The sequence below is a fragment of the Acyrthosiphon pisum genome, chromosome A1 (assembly GCF_005508785.2).
Source record: "Acyrthosiphon pisum isolate AL4f chromosome A1, pea_aphid_22Mar2018_4r6ur, whole genome shotgun sequence".
Lineage (NCBI taxonomy): Eukaryota > Metazoa > Arthropoda > Insecta > Hemiptera > Aphididae > Acyrthosiphon > Acyrthosiphon pisum.
This window is the reverse complement of record NC_042494.1, coordinates 37,840,485-37,863,222: the sequence shown is the minus strand read 5'-3', so window position 1 is coordinate 37,863,222 and position 22,738 is coordinate 37,840,485. Positions and strand designations below refer to the sequence as shown.

Sequence of the window (22,738 nt, the reverse complement as noted above, 5' to 3'; positions counted from 1 at the left end):
GGGTTAGGGTGATTTTAATAATATATTAAATTTGGAAATGTGACTGACGTGAGTAGAAAATTAACATCTAAAATATTAATTACGAATAAATGAAATTTTGTTTTATAATATTATATAATTTTAGTGTAATAATTCAAGTATACTCTTATTATTCTGTTTAATTAAAAACAATATTTTTCTTGACATTTCATTGTTATAGTTTTTAGAATCTACTATCATAATAATATTATACAATTAAAACAAACATCACTACAATACTACGCACACTACATAGTACATACACATAATATAATTTATCGTTGCTATATGGTTGTTAGATATTATATTCAACTGATTTTAATAACAAAATTATAGTAACCCGGTGATATGGCTACACCACTGTCGTAGGTCATTATCGGGTTATAATAATATTGAACATACAAATATATAAACGTTGTACACCTGTTTTGAAGCACATCGAATTCAAATAGTGTAAATTATAATTATAATGTATTATATACAGTACCTACTTATACATTTAGTAAATATTTTTGTAAATTACGCCACGTCAGTAATTGGTTATTGAGTTTAACCAGTCATAATAATCCTATTTTTCTTGTCTTCTCAAAGACAAATTACAATTTTACAAAATAACCACAATAAATTTACTTCAATTTTACTTAAATTGTCAATGTTTTTCACAGATTTTTAAAAGAACGAGACACGCGAATATATTTAATTTATGATAAGGTGGTTTTATGGTATACTTAGTAGTACTCAATATTCTATACATTTTAGATTTGGGTCAGAACTTTGGGGATGTGTATGAGACATGAAAGTTCATAACCGGATGTACCCATAAAGTTTTCGGGAGCGCATATTTATTATATTATATATTTTACCTGTAATAATAATATAGTTTTATACAATAAGTGATTAACTGATGAACAGAACAAGCTTACACATTACTATTTATTACTGGTAAATATACTTTTATACGTATAATGTATATAGTATAATATAGTATATACATTATACGTTTAATGTATATAGTATATACTAGGTTTCACCAGTCTAATAAAAAAATATTATATTTAAAAAACATTATTCAAAAGTTTAAAACGTTTTCCGGCAAACAATTCAAAAACGTAATGTACAATTTTTCCCTGAGATATTATTAAAGCCTAATCAGTAAATCGTATATTGTGTCTCCATAGTATAAGTTATTAAGGTACCTAATAATAAAAATATTGAATAAAATACTTATACTCATTGTAACTTGATGTAATTTAGCAAATAACTAATTTCAATTAAAATAGTTTATTAAAATTAAGATTTTTTTAAATAAGAAATACACAGTTTGTGCCGTAAGGCGCACAATAAGAATATGTTATAAATTATAAACATGAAAAAATGAGCATGAGAAAGGAAGTCAGTGATAGCACTACCTTTGGGTTTTATTATATTTTTCCCATTCTCATCTATTTATTAATTACATTTTATACATTAAGAAGATCTCTAAACTAGTTTCTTTACAGTCGCGGTGGATTACCCAGGAATTGTACGAGTGGCTAAATTTGATATGAGAGAATTGGGATGGGATAGGATAATATAGATTGATTAATAAAATACTACCTACACTTTAATATTTTAATTCCTTAACATTTAGTTGGTTGAAATACAAACGAAAATAGCAATGAGTTATTGACAATGACTAGGTACTCAATAAAAATTGTTTTTACCTATGTAATTTAAATTAGTGTATTTATTTTTTATAATAATCCATTGGTTGAAATACTGAGATCTTTATATTTTGTTTTCAGTTAAATTAAAATAAAACATTTAACTAAACAATAATAGTTTTATTGCAAATTATTTTTTCACTGCGCATTGTAAAAGCGATTATTCTGAACTTAAAACCATGATGAAACTAAAGTGAAAGATTATAATTTTAGTTTTATACCCGGAAAACTTCAAAACAAAAATAAATTGATTTGTTTATTTATTTAATTGTTAAATATTTGTTTTATCAATTATTCATTTTATAAATTTACCTCTAAAGTTAACTCTTTATTTATAACTCTTGGGATAAAAATGTCAAAAGTCTTCTTCGTCAATATTTCATGAAAATTACTTTTAAACAATGGTATATTATAATGCATTAGTGTAATTTAATGGGAGGGCAACGCGTATTTTAGGTTTAGTTGTCACAGAAAATCGGTGTATTTTATTATTTGGTCTGTACTTGAATATTCATATTTCATACTTTCACCACAAATTATTTATCAGAAAAAAAAGCTATTGATAGTAGACATTATAAGTTATATTCGTATAGGATTAGAAGACTGAATAATATAATATAATTTAATGCCAACTGTGTAGATTTAGACTGACGACAAAAACAGTGTGAGTATTTTGAAATATTATATTACTAATTTTATTATTTTACTACTTACTAAGATAACTTCTATAACTAGAACTTCTATAACTACAACTAGTTTTCTATAACTTATAAGTAGGTATATATAATATTTAAATTTAGTTATATTGTCAGTTTAAGTTTTAATTAAAATATGTAATGTGTATTTAGATACATTATTTTCAAAACCAACTCCAGTGTTGACCTAATTATAGAAAAACAATTGCTTACAAGCTGTCCAAGATTATCCGCTCGTCATATTTCCGTAACATAACACTACCAGGCAACCTTCAACGGCTTAGGGCCAGTGGCATAACCAGATTTGTGCTATGGTATTTATTGAAAAAATAAATAAATAGAGAATAGAAATTTAAGAAAATATTATGAAATTGTAATGAATTCATTTATAGTAGACAAATAGTGTGGATCTCTGTCAGTAATTTTTTGAATTTCATTAACGCAGTAACAAATTTAATATAAGTTATTATAGGTACCTATATTAACATTTTAATTTTTCGTTATGTTTTAAATGTGTTTGCGATTTGACTTTGAAAACTGATACTTTTTTTCCATCTTGTGATATCGGATCATTGAAAAACATGAATTTGTTTAATATAGATTATAAATTATAATTTATAATGTGTGTTATATTAGTTATGGATATGAACTATGAAGACAACCTTAAGGTTATTTATTATTCAAAATCAGTAGTTTTAGGGTTATTAAACATCCATTTATATTTAACTTTTATTAATGTGATTTAATTCGTAAACTGTGACTAGTTTATATTTAGCATCAGTGGCGGATTTAAGGGGTGGGGGAGGGCTAAAGGGGCTTACAGGTAACAATAAATTTAAAAAAAATTAATACATTTTATCAACAATTTTATCAGTTTATTATTTAGTTTTCTGAATCATATTTGTTTAACCTCTTTTATTCAACCTGTACAAATCAGACCAACCCACTACCAACCTCACCACCACTGGTGACTTCGCCGATGATAAAGCCATCCTGGCTCTCCACCATGACCCTCTCGAGGCATCCAGCAGAATCCAAACCCACCTCGACATCCTCTCAACATGGTACAAAGAATGGGGGTTCAAACTCAATGAATCCAAAACCATCCACTGCACATTCACTCTCAGACCAATAAGCTGCCCCTCTATCACACTTAACAACCAACCTCTCCCGATCGCTCAAAATATTCGTTACCTAGGTTTATACCTAGCTCGCCGACTCACGTGGGCTACCCACATACGTAACAAACGACTTGTACTAAATAATCGTCAGAGATAACTTCATCTCCTCCTGTCATCTAAACATCTCTCACTACACAATAAAATCCTTATGTATAAAGTACTCCTCAAACCTATCTGGACCTATGGAATTCAACTCTGGGGATCAGCCAAAGACTCCAATATAAACCAAATTCAAACATTTCAATCTAAATGCCTCAGGCAGATAACTAAAGCTCTTTTTTATGTATCAAATGATACCCTCCTCAGGGATCTCCTCATTCCGACAGTAAAAAACGTCGCCAAAACCTTATATAAACGTTTCTACCTTAAACTTTCAAATCACCTAAACCCTCTCATCCAAAACCTCTCTTTCCGAACAATCCCGGGCGACCCTGGCCGACGTTTAAAGCGTAGCTGGTGCCGTGACCTACTAGTCGACTAGTTGACTAGTCCACCATCCCGTTATGAAGTGCTATTAGTGAATAGCTTCTTCATCAAGCCAACAATGACTTATAATTGTATAATCCCTCCATTGTGCTTATTGTAATTATTTTTTATACAGATTGTACAAATAAAACAAATATTATGACAAAAAAAAAAAATGATACTTTTATTTACTTTTGATACTTTTGATACTTAATAAATAACTACTTTATACTTAGTATTTATGAGTCAACCGAAAGCTTGTAACATCTTATTTTATATAACCAAATATATCAGCGTGACTTAATATCATAAATAATATAAAATCCTTTATACTAATGATTGTAATTCGAATGGTTTTTATAAATGTCGTATGAATTTAATATTGTTTTTAAAAATGTTGCTCCCCCCCAAAAAAAAAAATTATCCTAGTTCTACCATTATTTAGCACGATGTGTGTGCGTGCCGGGAACGAACAATAATGGGCCGTAAGACCGGTCACCAAAATGTTGCATCCCACCGCTATAATTCACTGACCGACCAGTGGTGTTTTATATGTATATAAGTGCGTAGCATTCAACAAGAAGTCAAAGTGGACAGGTTCGCCGAGAAAATTCTGTAAGTGCTAGTGTGTGGTTGGTGTGTTTGGGTGTGTACTGCTACGTACTGGTTGTTCTCTTTATACACATAATTATTATAATATTAGAAATTATCTTGCCATATAACAAATCAGTAACCCTGAGAAAGAAGATAGTTATTATTACAATTATAATATTTCTGACATAAACTAAACCACAGATGGTAAAAATGGCTACCCCCGAGAGATGCGATGCGAGGGTAATATATAATATGTATTAGGAAAAGAATCCATGGGTCTAGAAATTGCACTATAATCTATAGACTATTAAATAGTCCAAGTTGGCATACTAAAAGTGTACATGAGCGGCATGGACTTTCGTAGACCGTATAGTGACCATTGAACGGTCGACTATATGATGTAATACGAGTGAATAATTAAGTAACTGCGTATCTATGAATACAGCTATAAATAGTCGTTTGAAAATGTAGGTACTAGCAACTAATATAACACATTAATCGGGCATCATCGCGACCACCACGACTGTGGGAGCGATAATACTTACTGCAAGGGACAGGAGAAGTAGGTAGAGAGGTAGGCCTATATAGGAGGGCCCTGAACAGCTCATATTCAAACATGATTTAGGACGACCACCTTCACACTAGTCGATCTTTTGAAATATTTAATTAGATTTAGAACCATTTTGAGTACCTACAACTTAACATTGTCCTAACAACGTGTGGAGTGAATTTACTGATGATTATTACCTATATCATTTGAGTTTTGGGTATTTGATGAATGATGATAACATTGTAGTCTTTTGTAAATAGCATAGTATTTAGCCATAAAAATAGTGGTTATTTTTAGAATTTTACTATAAACGGAAAATTTTTATAACTACGTAGGTATACAAATATCTTACAAGTTCAAACAATATTGAAGCAATATATCATATAATGAATGCAATTATTTATTTATTATTTTTGAATTGGTTACAATAATTTTATAATTAGGTAGTTTGTATTTCAATTTAATATTTAAAATATTGACAAATTCAATTAAAAAAAAAAAAAATGCGATGAATTATATTAGTACCTACTTCATGTAATTTGAATTAATAATTTTTGTTAAAGAGAACAAAAATAAAAAAAAGTTCAAATTACGCCACTGTAGTTTTTACGTATATTTGTACACAGGACGTTTTAATTTTTTACTACCTAGATATTGGATTAAGTACTATTCAGCGTTATTATGTCTGTTTACAATAATTGGTTATATCATACGCATAATTTCTGAAGTGTCGAAAAAAATAATAGAAAACACTTCCGAAGTTCCGACGTCACTTTATAATAGTGTTACAGGGCGAGAAGTAGGCTGTGTATTGTGTTTAACAACAAACTGTACTCCGCACCGCGTGTTTAGTTGTCAGTGCCGCGTGTTCGATGACGTAACGGGTCGTATTGCCAGTTTATTAGCAGTTGCACACGAGTATAATATTATAGTCAGTGGTCCAAACGGAGAAACAAATTGCTCGTGGCCAAGAAGAGAGCTGTCTCGGCTCAAAAACAGTATAGTTTTCCGGCAGAGCGGTTTAAAAGAACATTGAAGTGTATTATTACCTACTGATGCACAATAACACGACCCGTAGTGGAAAAAAATAAAAATAGAAAATAGACGCGATAGACTTGTAAGTCGCAGTACGCCGGCCACGGGTATATAATATATAATAAAATGTACTTGGCGAGTACCGCGCGTTGACGTAATGCGTGAGCCCATTGATTTTCCCGAGGGAAATCTGAAAACGAATTCGAGTCGTATGAGTATGAACTATTAAGTTATTTCCCTGTACCGGCTCGACAGTCGCACATACCTATATTACGCACATGGTATATTGATTTGCGTTTGTAATTACTATCGTTTTTGGAGATGGGCATAAAGTACACAAAGGTCGTCTGAGAAAATGTTCATGTTTTCATTTCGTCTGAACGCAGAAAACAAACACTCGTCTCACTTAAATTATTATTGATTATAATCGTTTTGTTTTCAACTAGTATACGTAGATACTAGAAACAAATACAATCGGACGTAATTGCCACAGAGCGGAAACTTGTAGGTATTCATTATTATTGTGAGAGCAACTGTTCGGAATAGTATGTTATTGTTTATACGGTTCTTGGAAAAATCTGTTGTTTTTGTAGAAAAGATCTCCGGAACTAATCTTTAATAAATCAGGAACGCCAAATAAACCAGTTTTAAACTGTATTATTTTAGCTAGGACAAAAATAAATCAATTACAAAGTTGATGAATGTCCTCACGAGAAAGCTCCATCAAGCCAAATATAATTAATATTATTATTATGTTGTTTTGAGAATAAAAAAAGATATTGTTCGGTGACACATTAGGATTTAATTATAAATAAGATAAGCTTTTTCTTTTCTTTCGATTTGAAAATAAATACCTTTTACAGTGTAGTAATAAACCTATGCAGATGATATTTGGAATGAAAAATATTTAGCTCACATTTTAACATTTTACCTGACTTGTAGCGGCATCGCAGAATACAATTTCTGTAGGGATTTTTAATTTCGAACCCTATACATTATTTTCTTCGAGAGTACCTATTTATATTTCATGTAAACTTAAACTTTTTACCAAACATGAGTAGGTACAAAATGTAACTTATACGCAAATTAAAAACTATATGAATACGCACATATAGTGCATACAATAGTTGGTACTTGGTACATACATTTAAAACAGATATAGGTAGCTTATAGTGCATGGTTTAAAGAAGAACAGTGTCAGTAGGAATTCTTCAAATATTATGAATTATAACAATGATTTGGAAATGTGTCATAATATTACACTCATACAGTCATACATAATAACTTCTCCATATCTTTGTTTAAATTTAATTTAGATATAGATTTTTTTATACCTAATAATTAATTCAATCTATTAATTGTGGCTCGTGAACGTTAATTCCGTCTTTATGGTGGGGGAGGTACAAGGGATCCGGATCCTCCGAAATGTTATCAATATTTGATGAGGCAAAACTGTTCGTTCGGGAGTTGGGAGTATGATTTTTCGCATGTATAACATGATGAAGAGGGGATTTTCATTGTAAAGTAATAAAATATTGTTAAGTTATCTTATGAATCTTCTCTGTATCGTAGTTATTACTAAAGATATAAAGAATCACGATAATAAATAACGATACCAAGTTTCCTCGTTTATTGACAATGGACATGTTGTGTATCTGCACATTTAAGTATCAACTTCCAACATTACAATTTCACATACGGTTTTTTAAGAGAAAGGGCTTTAGTCAACAATTGATACTTTTTAGAAGACACAAAAAACATTATAATTTTGTAAATTTTTAATGTTTTTAAATTTTCTATCCATAACCATGTTTAATAAGTGTTTCGTTACTTCACTATTAAATATATTTTAGTTTTTATTTATTTTCTTCAAATTATAATGACTTACGACCTATTTCATATACCAGTTTGACTTGAGCTCTTTCGCATCATGACTTAAGACCTATTGCATGTAATTTTATAAGACTTATGCCCTTTGTCATTAAAATAAGTTATAATTAGTGACTTAGGCCTTTTCTCATAAAAATAATTTTGTTTAACGACTTATTACCATACGCATTATATTTTATCTCGTAAACCAAATCCCACATAGCATCTACAGTGGTACGATTCAACGTGGCTTGAAATTTCACACAGAATTAATGTATAAACTGAAAATATCCAAAATTGACTTAAGCCTTTTTTCTTAAAAACCGTCCATTTCATCAGTGTTATAACATATTGTACAATATTACAAGGGATAATTATTAATTAGTAAATAAAACTTAATTCGTATAATATTGTTTAAAAATTGTAAGTATTCAGCTCGTAATACTAGTTTTATTTTTTCTTATTAACAATATTATGATAAGTTAATATAGAAAATTAGAAACCGAATTTGAAAATCAAAGCGTAAAATTAAAAAAAATAGATCCAAACAGTAAAGACTTTCATTCAGTCAAGAGATAATTATTTTTAAAAAGTTTTAATTTTATTTTGTTTGAATATCGTCGGTATACGCCGATTAATCCAGACGTACACAAATAAACGAACAATTAATTTATTATAAGCACTTCTATTAACGACGGAGTTCGATGGTATTCGCGTCACACTATCACTACACCACCTGCTGCTCTCTTTCTGTCTTCACATATCCTTTATAATTCAATTTTACTATATCGAAGCACTATCTTTAATAGATTATAGTATTGATATTAAGTTTAACCTAGTTACATTGTACTTATTGACTATGAGTAAAATAATTATACTAATTGTTATTTTGTTACATTAATGTTATCTTAACCTAGTTTGGACGAATGCATGTTTTTATGTTGTTATTTAACTTAGTGAATATTGTATGATTTGTTTTTAATTGTACTTATAAGTTATGTTATATGATTGGTTTTTTAATATATATTTTTAAATTATAACATTCCTTATTGCTATATACTTAAATGTATAGGTACCTATATATTAAAATATCAACGCAACAACAATATTTATTTAATTTTTTTCGTTGGTATGATTTTGTAAAATTAAAAAAAATATATTTCCCGTAAAAGACGACAACGCTGTATTAGAGCTGTTAGGTGTATTGCTGACCACGCACATTTTAATAGGACTTATTGGTGGACCGTGGACGGTATCGAATGATTAAGAACATAGTAATATAACTAATAAATATAAAAATATAGCACGCAATGGGAAAGAGACATTTTTGCATTTTTGTGAACCATGCCAACAAAAACAAAAAGTCTCTGTAGCTTAGCCGATAATAGCTTTTGATTTTAACTCCTGTGGCCAAGTGGCCTTAATTGACTTTCAATCACATCTTGATGGCAAATTTAAATTATTCATTATGGTAAACCATATGTAACCAATTTGTAACCTTCCAAAGTTTGTTGTACTCACTACTCAGTCCTCTCGAGTCTTAACGAGCTGAAGAGGTGGCCAATAACATCAACGATATTTTCAAATGGATAAGATTTTTCTATGCGCTTATAAGCTAAAGTGAAGATTAATAATAAATGTATTTGTATAAACATTATGAATTAGTACTGATATGTAACTCAAAATGTAGTTTGTCAACTAGGTACAATGTGCATGTTGCAATAAGTATAATATTAATATAGGTAGCTTCTAGTTATTATTTATAGTAGGTAATATTATATTTATAATATAAGTTATTTTACATTTAATATAACAATTAATTAAATTTTTTGCTTTGCCTAAAATAAATTTGAAATTTTATAAAATGGAATTTTGTTTAATTTACATTTGCACCAACTTTTTTAAAACTCCTTTGGCCTGCCAATAATAAATATAATCGCCGATATACCTAAGTGTTTTATATTATATATTATATTTTATATTTTTTTAATATTAAAAAAAATGAATTTCATGTTGCAATGTTTAATTTCCAAGAATGTTTGATGTGTTTTTGTGGTCCTACAATATTACAATTGATAAAATTATAACACAAACATTGTGAAGGGTACCCATAAAATAAATTTATATATTATAATATTTTATAATGTATATACAGCTACACAGTTGTTCATATTATAATACGTGGTCATATACTATTGTACCTACCCCTTTTCTTTGTAAAATAAACTATTTCATCGGCTCGGACGATACTCATCGACCATCGGTCCGATACGCACAACTTACTTTTTAAATATCTTTAATATATCAATTAATACTAATAATATTATAATTAAATTAAGATTAAACATATTTCTTCTTCCTTCGCACATCGAATACATAATAAGCCTGGAGTCGAATTAGGGTAAGTTAATTCATTATACAATTAAATCCTTATATATATATATATATATGTTTATCCATATACACTGCACATATATATATGAGAAGGTGGTAATTTAGAATGTGTGCGCAATGTATATAAATAGTAGGTAAATAACATACAAGTAAAAAAAGATAAATAGTGAATAGGTACCTACGTATATATTGCATGCACATCCTATTTTCACATTACCACATAATATTATAATGATTTTCGTATGAACAATTTGTAACAATTGAAATATATTCTTTATTCCTGTAACATTATTATTATTTATATTATGTTATTTTACTTTAATATCAAACTTACGGTTTCAACGTTTCAAAGAAGTACATTTTCATAAAATAATGAAACAATTTCCTTGTATCCCTTTTTACATGTAATAATCTGTTTAATTTAACAGACTAAGAATATAAACTTAAAGTAACAAATATGACATGATAATATTATATTTATCGAATAGAACCACCTATTGATGATCCTTTCTATTTATTATAATTAATTGTTGTTGTTTTATAGAACATAGAAGATCATGCACCACTTGCGCTTCAACCGTCTTGAAGTATGGTCAGGTATAATTTCTTGTGGCAGAGACCAAATTTCAGATTAGAGGATTTGTATGAGTACCCATACAGGTTAAGAGGATGTTACACCCGCATGTTGTCTCCGTCTTACAAATGTACAACATACCAAAAACTGTTTTGCACGGGACAACTTTTCTCGCACCATATTTGTTGTAGAACTACCAAATGTTCACAACACGTAAAGAAGAACTTTATCCATGCAACAGCGTGTTCCTTTTTTAATAGAACTATCCAATCATTTTTTATAAGCAAATGAAAAAAACAAAAGTTTTTGCTATATTGTACATTTTTAAGACGGAGACAGCACATGCGGGTGTGACATCCTCTTAAGCAGGAACCTCGACGGCGGTTTGTTTGCAGAGACTTAACCACACAACCGTGGTCGCCGTTGAGGTTTCCTCTTAACTTAAATGGAGTATCTATAGGTGGTTGTGAAATCTTTTATAAAAGCATTTGACTTAATCAATTTTCGATTTCAATTTTGCATCCTTATGTAGGGTATTATTTGACATGTATAGAGGCTGGAGGGTATTTGTTTTTTCTTAGGGCAATATTTTGAAAGGTTTGAATTTTGTTAATATTTGAATTTTAACTCCTGTTAACTAGAGTTCGTATGTTAATTGTTAATATTTGTTCTAAGCTTAGTATAATATGTTTGTACATAAGAAGTTTGATTCCCATTAATTTGTATTTATTGTTGCAAAAAATAGATTTGAGCATGCATAATGTATTATCTAGCTAGTATTTTTGTTCTGATATGGTGGGCCCAAGATAATCATTGATCAAGTGTTAGACCAAGATAATATGGGATAGAAGGAAATGGGTAAATAAAGAAACATTAGGATATGGGATAAATCTGAGGGTAAAAGTAGTATCAACAAATTTGTTTTGATTAACTTTAAAATTGTGAAATTATTTTTAAGTTAATTATCTAAATAGTTACAGTTTTGGCTGTGGATAGAAAGATTATTATCTATGTTAACAGGCATTTTTGATTTAATGTTTAATTTTATTTCTATGTTTATAAGATATGGAATTTTAAATGATTTATACATTTATTAAAAAATTGGGTAGATTTGTATTGGTTGGAGTAGTATTAACAGTTAGTAGTACCGAGGTGTGAATGGTGTGATCAGAATTCAGATCATAAATATTTTTGGTAGTTCAAAATTAATAATTATTCGGAATTTTAGTAAAAAATATGTTTGAATTTTTTTAGGTAGAGGATTTTTTTGCCGTATTTCTGTGGACCAGTAAGTTGGTCCTGGTATCAGGGCTTGATTTAATAAAATTAGGGCCAAGTGCTCAGTTTTTTTTTGGGCCCCCAAGTCAAAAAAATGTTCTAGAAAAAATATACATAGTGTGGGGGGGGGGGGAAATGTTGATAATAAAAAAAATATTTATATGTTAAAAGTGTTCAATACTTATCTCAAAACTCATAAAATATTTGTACATTATTTCATGTACTATAAATACAATGTAATTACGCGTGGTCTGGTAAATTAAGGGCAATAATAAGATAATAATCCCCGACAGTATTTTTTTTTTGTTTTTGTTTTCCTTATTTAATTTTCCGCTTGGTTACCCTGCTTAAATATACGCTAACATATAAGGCAACATTGGACTTCGATAACTATATTAGTTTGTATAAAACATTTAATGTTTTACCGAATTCATTTCCGTGAATAAGAATAACTGAATGAAGCACATATATAAAATTGTCAAAATCGAATGAAATATAAACCAGCGGTTCTAAAATGGTAATTGTATGAGCGAAATGCTCATAGCGGCACCAACGACGGGTTAATCTATAAACACTTATTACGTATCAAATATTTCCAATGTTCAAACAATTTTCTATTATTATTATTTTAATATTTTGTGATGGTAACTGATTAGCACTGGGATGTGGAATGACAAAAATAACCAAGATTCAACTGACAATTTAATGATACAAATATACTGAACTCTGAAAATTGACAGTTGGTATTACATTTTACAATATAAATTGTTGTGGAATTAATTTAAAAAATCAATTTTCTACCATTTTCAGAGACCGGGGGCCCCCAGAAATTGGGGGCCAAGTGTAAGTGCTCCATCTGCACTTGCGTAAATCAGGGCCTGCATGGCATAGCTTATACTAAAGATTTTTTTTAATAATAAAGCTATACACAGTAATAATCCATGGATTGTTCACATGGCATCCACACGACTGATTTTTGGCGTTAAAATCACACTCTTTAATAAAGTTGCTTATAATTTTGATAAAATACAATATTGTAGATTTAACAAAAATAGAAAAACCACCACGCATAGCGTAAACCTGACCGGACATAGATATTATAATAGTTCGTTAAGATGTACTCTGTGTTTCTGTTATGACTTATGAAGTTATGGGTTTTTTTTTTGAGAACGGATTTTATTTAAGTTTCATGTTTTTTGAGTCTGTTATCATTGATAAATTAAATGAAGAAAAGTCCTTGATTGTAATGAATTGTTATTTTGTGTTAAAATATAAACAGTATCAGGTATACGTATTATTTTAAATATTATATAATATTCATACATATTTCATATAATATATTATTATTAGGAACTCGAGTATAAATTAGTAAATTTGCATTTACCTATAGTCTAAAATAACGAATTATTGTTATTGAATGCATGCACACAAGTAGTTAAAAAGCAACTTTTTTTTTTAAGAACAATAAAACAGCCAGGAACATTGTCAATTTTATACTTTACTTGGTATATGAAAAAAATAGTTTGTTAATTCATATTATATTGTACAAAGAAATCCTTTATAAATAGTATACACAGTATAAAAATCATAAGTGTTACTTAAATAAAAGTTATTAGTAATAGGTAACTTATTACACTAGAAAAAACTTTTAAAATGAGGGACAAACCGGACTTACACTTGACCGGATTTGTCGGGTATAAAAATCTACAGCAAAGGGTATGTAAATTTGCCAAGGTTATACTTATAGTGTTGAAGATTAAAATTATTTAGCCATACAATTATGCTCATAACTTCTGTGCTCAAATTAGGGACTGAGTAAACTATTACATATGTTATTTACTGTAAGTTAAAATGTTCTGAATTTAAAAAAAAATCATATAAGTCCCTATAAAATATTTTTAAATACATTTTTTAAATTAGCTATGATGGAAAAATAGTTCAACCAAAATAAAATTTAGATAAACTATACCTATAGGTTGGTTTAGTTTTAGTTCCTACTTTACGATCTTGGTGTAATTATTTTAATTTTATTACTTATGGTAATTAATAGTAATATTGAAATTTACGTTACCTATAAAATTTCACTGTAAAACCTTATATTATTTTAAAGATTTTGCAACATTTCTGTAGACTTTAAGAGATCGATTTCAACACCTAACTTCAATCATGGAATTAATTGAACTATATATTATGAGGTATTTCACTTTGATATTTCTACCATGAATACTTTATTTACTACTTTGCAGTGACATCCGTACCAGCTATAATTTATCCCGGAAACACGTAAATTTCAGTTGTCTAATGAGCCCAAGCAGATTTTTCATACGATGAAACTATAAAGATAAATGTTTCCCTAAACAATAGTTTGTTAGTTTTAGAAATCATACATAGGTATATAGATTGGCTTACAATATAAATTTGATTTCTTATTCCATAACAGGGGCGTATTTACGGGGGAGGATATGGGGACAAATCCACCCCCATGGCTCTTTAAATACATGTTTATTATTATATTATAATTATTACATCATAATCTGTAAGCTAAAATTCTTATCATCCGCCCCCTACAAAAAATACTAAATACGCCACTGTTCCATAATGGCACTAAAAAAAATAAATTTAGTTATAATAAGTAATAATAATAATAGTTATAAATTATAATAGTAATTACGAATCAGCAGTCCTGTAAAGTATTTAAGTAAAAGTATTTGAGTAAAAGTATTCAAATACTTTTTTAAGTACTGAATACTGAATACCTTTTTAAATACTTTCAGCATGAAGTATTTTGAATGGTATTTTAAATACTTTTTTTTGTATTAAATACTTTTTGGTATTGAATACTTTGGTTTTTTATTTCGAACATTTTATTTTTATTCGAAATAATTGGTTGGAAAAATATTTTTGTCAACTACAATAATAGAATAATAGTTTTATTTAATATTCTGTATTTCTGTTTTAGCCGAAGCCCAAAGGTTTGTGAAAACCAGATTTTTAAATAAAGTTATTGAATTTTGAATAACAATATTCTCTTTAAAACTATTAGATAACTATTAGATTACCTACTACCTATTACCTGTTTATATTACGATAGTTAGAAACCCACTTTAAAAACCAAAAGTATTTGAAAAGTATTCCAAATACTTTTTCAAAGTATTTGAGTAGTATTTGAAATACTTTACAATTAAAGTATTTGAGTAGTATCTTAAATACTTAAAAAAAAATGTATTTGAGTATTTACTCAAGTACTTTTTAAAAGTATTCTTTACATGACTGCGACATCTATAGTACTTAAAAAATGTTGTTCATAATAAAATATATTATGTTCATATTTAGAATAAAAACCCATTAGTATTGATTGATGAAAATGTATATTTATATTTATAGTATTTATTGTTTTAAAATATTATATAACAATTTTGTAGTAAGTGCTATAGGTATACTGCTATACAACCTACTTTACTAAAAAGTTAATTACACTATACTGGTTTGTAGTTTTGATGGAATAAAAATATAATTAACAACAATTTTTATCTGACAAGTTTTTATTTTATTTTTTTCGCAGTATAATAAATTAAACTTAATACAATATAACTGGAATATTGGCGGTCCGATCATTAGTAATTGATCTTATGATTGAAAATAAGTTGGGATGAGAAAATATTAGTTATAATTCAATAGCTTGTTCCTATCCAAACTATCTGTTATAATTTATCTTTTATTTAACTATTAAGTACCTATTTTATACCTAATAAAAATTGTAGTCATTATCAAATGAATCCTCTGGTAGTATGATAGTTTATAATGAAATAATATATTATTGTATCGGAATAATCTTTTTAACCTCGTGCATTCGTGGTTATTTTTTGCTTGATTCTAAAAATAATTATAATACGTATTAATAATATTATACATTAGTTTTAGTTTAATAATTACTTTTTGACGATTTATTGTTATTTTTACTGCTTCCGGTATCCGGCATACTGTTCATTATCTTCAATACTTTGACGTCTTTTTCATATTGTTTTTTAATGTCATTCACTTTATTTGTAAGTTTTGTTATTGATTTTTTTACTGAAATATAAAAAATCGAATGTTTATATTGTTGGCATATTATAACTTATCTATTGTTATAACTGTCTTGCTTACAGGGTAGGACCTACCACAGTAATATATAGCTGTTACTAATATATCTATATAATATAATATGATATACTTATACTATAGCTGTACACAATAATATAATATAATATATTAATATCTATAGATACCTATACTGACTGTTTCTTATAACTGTAAACCAATATTTTGTCGTGTACCACAATGCCATTCCAATCCGCTTATTCAAACTTTATTTACTTTAAATATTAATTAACAACAAGTCCAAAATTCAATTTCAAAATCAAAATCCTTAGAAATGTATTGATACCTATATATAAAAAAGAATATAATTTGGCTAGATATGAAATTGAGAATGTATATTGCCATTAAAAAAAATAATAGCTTAAAAAATGATAGAAATATACTACAGAATATGAATGCATTTAAAATACTTTCGGAAACCAATGACCTTGTAAACAAGAAAATATCTAATCATCTAATATTTTTTACAAGACCGTGCCAAAGTCGAGGATGCATTTGTTGTCTCCGTTTTACTTTTACACACGTACGATACAGACAATTTTCGTTCACTAGTTTCAATAATGTGCTGTTAGTTTTGAAAAATAGAGTAAATTTACCTATTATCAATTTTTTAGGTAAGAATATTATCTGTGCCTTAGCGTCGATTTTTATTAGATATATTATGAACATTTTTAATTTTTGATATTTCATATACCAATATCTTGAATGAAAATATAAAAAATCATCGACTCTTATTTAGCATAGATAAAGTTCTTATCTAAAAGTTTTATAATAGGTAAATTCATTCTAATATTAAAGCTAACTGTACACTATTGATACTAGAGAATGAAAATTCGCCATGCCCAGTGTCCTACGAGTGTAAGATGGAGACAACAAATGCATGGGTGCCAGCGTCCTCTTAATAAATAATTTGTATGGATATGACATGGTCATAGTAATTACATAAGAAGCGATGTCCTCAGAATGGTGTCTGAGGTGAATAATAAAATGCAGAATTATCGATAAAAAAGAAACATATAATATATATGTGTCAAGGCTACGGATAAAATCTACTTAGTTCCAGCTTATCAACAAAAAAATTGGGGTTATTGTCCATTTATAAATTTGTATTGTCTATGATATATGATAATAGTGCAGAAACCAGAGTCGCGCACTATAAAGCGCCCTCTATGCGTGGTCAAAAGGCCGAGCTATATTATTATAAGGTCTACGACTTTTGGCCACTCGAGCGTTAAAATATTAATACTTACTTGTTTTCATTACAAAGTTCTTATACAAATTATCCAGTTTTATTTTGAACTCTTTATTATTCATCGTTCTTTCGTCTATACAACCTTGTATTATAGTGGCAATATTTAATAACATTTTTTCAGCTTCACCATCGTTTTTTTTGACATCTAATGATTTTTGATCATCTTTGAGATTCGATTTGGAAGGAACTTTGTCAGATTTTTCAGTTTTTGTACAATTCTAAAATTATAAACATTATTAACGCGTGTAATATAATTTAGTTTTTATATTTGGTGAACTTAGATATGAAATTTTAATAGGTACCTATACAAATATATTTTTGAGTTACGGCTTTCTTTTGGAATCCGAACCAAATAAACAAAATTCAAACCAATTATGTAGAATCTACATTTTAGATAATATATAATACTCGGCGTGGTTGTGTTGTGTATTTATAATTGGATAAAGCACACAGTTACAAAATTAATGATTACTTTAATCGTTTTGTTCCACACGTAATGATTTACATTAATATAGAAAACCAATTGTAGGTGCATAAAAGTTATTCATTTTTGCAATTAATATTTTTGTCAACGCTTTTTGTTTATATAGTGATACCTTGTTTCTTAAATAATTCATTATACATAGTTTATTATTTCATACTACATACTAGATACTAAAAAATCAGTGATAATATTTTTAATATAAAATTGAATAAAACATAAAATTACTTTTACAAATTAGCACATGAGCCTTTTAAAATTGAAACCCTAATAATTAGGGTTATTAGAATTATTATTCTGCCAATATGAATTATTCTGTTACACAGACGATATTACTTTAGACTCATAATCATTTAAGCCCAAACGTGATTCAAACGTAATCAATTTATTATAAATATTTAAAAATAATAGATAACCATTGTATAGTGAATTTTTTTAAAATTTTTTTTTTACATGTTTAGTTCTAAAGAAAATTATTATAATATCATGTTTGTCACTAATGCCACAATTAACTAAATCTTGTTTAATCGTCGAAAGATATTCAAAACAAAGTGAATATAATATAATATTTTATGATACTCACTGTGTGTAACACACACGCAAGAACTATCAAAACAATTCCTTGTGCGTAGTTAATGTTCATCTTGTGATGAAAATGGTTTCCGATCAACAAAAATTGTAGCGAACGTTTACTGTTGGACTGTGAAATTGGAAGGTTGTCCTGATAGAAAATTGTTGCGTGTTAATCGTATTGTAATTTTTTCCCTTCACAAGTGTTTAATAAAAATTATTTCATTTTCAAGTATTTTTGTTTAGTTCGTATAGAACAATAGAATCGTATTATGAAACAAATTACGTACTTATTTACTAAAACAGGTTTTATTTATTTTGAATACTTAATTTTAATACTATTTTAAAATCAATATATTTTATGTAAGATGTGTAGGTACTGTATGAAAAAAATGAAAACTATTTTATATGGACTCTTTGTTAATTCGAATAAAACTCTTAACGAATAATGTTCGAAGAAATCATTTTTGAAGAGATATTTACAGTAATAATTTTTTTGTTTACTTTTTAGTTAGTACCTGGCTTATGTATTTTGTGCATTTTCACAACAATTATTTAAATCGTATGATGAGTACAGTAATTGACGTGTGTTTCTATTATTGCACGTTATTATATGATAAACAACATAAGTACATGTGTTTGTGATTAAATCGAACATACTACCATTTGCATCGTTAATAGACATATTTGAAAATTTACTAAAAATGTTTGAAACTGTTGAAAATATTTATATTTTAAATTGTACTCGTACAGTTGTGACCCATCCTTAAAAATGAAGGCTACGTTAATATGTATAAGCATCGTATTGTGTGTATCGATGCTGCAGGTAATTTAATTTTCTTATAGTAATTAGTAATACACATAACAATAAAAATATATTTTTACTTAAAATGTCTTTGTCCGTGTAGGACGTACGTGGCGGTAAAACTGTGAGCGAAAAGAAATTGAATAAGTGGAGTGCGAAAAACGAAGATGTAAATAAGGAAGATATCAATATTAGAAATTTAAATTTAAAAAAAAACAAAGCACTCAACAAACACAGAAATAAGCTACAAGATTTGTTGGAAGTTATACAATATGTGATCACCGATGCAATTAATAACAAAGAATTCCGCACCTTTATGATTAAACGATTCTTACACAACTACGTTCCACAAGGTAAAAAATATTGTACCCTTCCATGTTTCTTAGTTTCTCATTTTATTAATGAATTAAGACTAGGAATAGGTTTTCAAACCTATTGACGAAAAAAATATTGCATGTGATGATTTGTTTTGTAGTTTTGGCTAATGGTTATTTTTAAAAAATTATTTTCATAATCAATTATCATTTTTTTAATGCCATATAATATATGTGTATTAAGAATGAATAATTTGAAAAACTTTTTAGTTACCTACAAAAATTCTATACTTACCTATCCAACTGTTTATTTATTTATTTTTTTTAAAGTATATAAAGGGAGAATGGTAATTCTCCCTTTATATATTACTCATTGTAAAATTTTACATTTGATTAAACACAGTATGATGATTGAAAATTCCTGTTTTTAATTTTAACGTTGATACAAAAATACGGAAAATTAAATTTCAGTTTTTGTAAGTTATAGGCGGGCATTGGTATTATATACCTAGGTATCTTATATAGTTATATAGTTTATACTGTTGATAACTTGGACGCACTAACAGCCTACAGTTTCGACATAGCCAAAATAAACATTTTGTTTTATTTAGATAATATAAATATTAAATAATAGGTAACCTCGAAAAAGTGGTTTAGGGTTTCCGTTGACATCTAAACTAGTTTCTGTGGAAATTATTAAATATAATATACAATTGAAACAATAAACAAATCAGTTTGTAAGATTTTCCCTTAATCAGGATTATTGTTTCTATATTTTCTTTATTACATTCGATAACCTTGTGTCTATTTCAATTCGAACTTAAGAATGTAATTTTAATTTTATGTGTTTTCATTTGGACGGCGCTATACTTTATAATAAAAACTATAGAATAATGACACCTTCACACGGCTTGTCAACAATATTTCATGTTAAGGTTTCTGTCTTCACTCTATATATTAGGTGGATTTAGTATCACGAAGTAAAATTTCCGGGATTAGTTTACGGCGATATTCGTAATACATAGGAATTCCAATTAATCTATCTCAGTAGTCTGTGTAATTGAATTTGGCTCTTTGATACATTTCAAATGAAACCGTATCATTACGCATAGATCTCCCTCCTTGTCTAATATCCCAGATATATTCATTTGCCTTACGTAACAATCTATCCAAACACTTGAAACGTAATTGATGACACTATAGCATATAAACTGATTTGATTTTGTCATTACTGTCAGTAGGTACATTATACGATAATGTATTTTATTGTGTAATAAGTCGTGTTTTCGATTTTCTTCATTTCTCACTTGTACAATGTACCTACATATGTATATTTTCTTTGGCACATTGTTAATAAACTACTCGTTAAACAAATGGTATTCTAAATCAATTAAATTATACAGTATAGGTACGCGTATTTTGATGTGAACGTGGAACATACATGCCAGTATATTTGTGTACTTATAGCAACTATATATTCGTCATATATTGTATATGTAAAGGCTAACGATATGATAACAGTATAACATTATTCGTAGGTATATTTGTCTCTAGACTGTATTAATGCATTATGAATAACTAGATAGGTAGTTATGATTGTTGTTTTAGAACACAGTTTGTGTGTCAAATAATATTACGCATTATGTAAGGTAATTAATTAATAATTATTACATGATAACATCATATTATTAGCAATAGTGGGTTTGACTTTGAAAGATAAAAAGTTGTATAATATACACTTATCAATTAACAGTTGTAGTTTAATTTACATTTTTTAATACCTAATATGAATATCAAAATTCCTATTAGATTCTGAGTGGAACGATAAATGTATTTATTTTACAATGATGTGTGTTTTATTTTTATTTAAAATTTTTTTTTGTGTCTGTCATCATCATGTGAAAATTTAATAGAAGGCTCCTAGTATATTGTTTCAAAGGCAGATGAAAAAAATTTAAAATCCATAGTCACAATTTTTTTTTATAAACATCTAAAGTTCAAAAATTAACAAGATATGGAAAAATCACGAAAATTTGCAAATTATTTTTAGTTAGAAATTCATGAACAATTTTCTTTTTAAATCTAAGATTTGAAAATGTAATACAAGATTCCTCATAATATTGTCTATCTTTATCGAAAAAAAAAATGTCTACAAAAAAGTCAAATTAAATTTTTATGAGCGTTTGAAATTCATATTTTTACAACATTTGATATTCACTCGATTTCTCATCTGACGATTTTCTTATTTAATTGTAATTAAAAAACGAATGACTGTAGATATTTGAAAAATTCACTGAATGTTAATATTTTCATTTTTTATACACCATAACATTTTGAAAATATTTTGACTTTTTTTGAGCTGTTTACGGACATTCTCAGTTTTCAATTTGTTTAGTTTTTTAGATTTATTTTTTTATTTTTTTATTTTTTTTGTGTCTGTGTACACGATAAGTAGTCGAAATAATGCTACGATTTTCAACTTCAGTATCTTGTTCGATCAGAAAGTGAATATCGTTGGTGCATTGAGCAGGTCAAAATTTAAATTTCCCAGTGGTTTTCAAAAGCGCCGGGAAAAATAAAAGAAAAATTAAGGAAAAACGGGAATTTTTACGCAAAATCGATTTTTCACAAAATTGAATTTGGTTTTTGGTGTAACTTTAAAAAAAATGACCGTGGATGCATGAAATTTTGACTGAATGTTTACATTTCCATTTTCTATACACGATAAAATTTTCAAAATATTTTGACTTATTTTGAGCTCTTTACGGACATTGTCAGTTTTCATTTTTTTTTTAGTTTTTTTTCTAAAAATATCAATAA

At 27.9% G+C, this 22,738-nt stretch overlaps 2 protein-coding genes across 3 annotated transcripts in view; one reads left to right on the top strand and one right to left on the bottom strand.

Moving 5' to 3' along the window:
* Positions 1 to 15,707: 15,707 nt before the first annotated feature.
* Positions 15,708 to 19,296, bottom strand: LOC100169287 (uncharacterized). Of its 2 annotated transcripts, XM_016807227.1 has the most exons (5): positions 19,090 to 19,296; positions 18,813 to 18,994; positions 17,747 to 17,966; positions 16,290 to 16,427; positions 15,708 to 16,229 (listed from the first exon to the last, which is right to left on the bottom strand). In XM_016807227.1, exons 2-5 carry the CDS (start codon positions 18,870 to 18,872, stop codon positions 16,213 to 16,215), a joined length of 435 nt encoding a protein of 144 aa, XP_016662716.1. In that variant the 5' UTR covers positions 18,873 to 18,994; positions 19,090 to 19,296; the 3' UTR covers positions 15,708 to 16,212.
* Positions 19,297 to 19,455: 159 nt separating this feature from the next.
* Positions 19,456 to 22,738, top strand: part of LOC100302326 (uncharacterized protein) — a 9,513-nt gene continuing 6,230 nt past the window's right edge. The window contains 2 exon segments of the mRNA NM_001162468.1: positions 19,456 to 19,625; positions 19,708 to 19,957. Of these exon segments, the coding sequence (NP_001155940.1) occupies positions 19,572 to 19,625; positions 19,708 to 19,957 (304 nt within the window). The 5' untranslated portion in view covers positions 19,456 to 19,571.

What these genes read in the sequence shown, in the direction of transcription:
- LOC100169287 (XM_016807227.1), bottom strand. Translation starts at nt 18,872, where the DNA reads ATGAACATTAACTACGCACAAGGAATTGTTTTGATAGTTCTTGCGTGT. An exon ending in TTGCGTGTGTGTTACACACA is followed by an intron (nt 17,967 to 18,812) that starts GTGAGTATCATA and finishes TTATAATTTTAG; the next exon opens with AATTGTACAAAAACTGAAAA. An exon ending in GAACTTTGTAATGAAAACAA is followed by an intron (nt 16,428 to 17,746) that starts GTAAGTATTAAT and finishes TTTATATTTCAG; the next exon opens with TAAAAAAATCAATAACAAAA.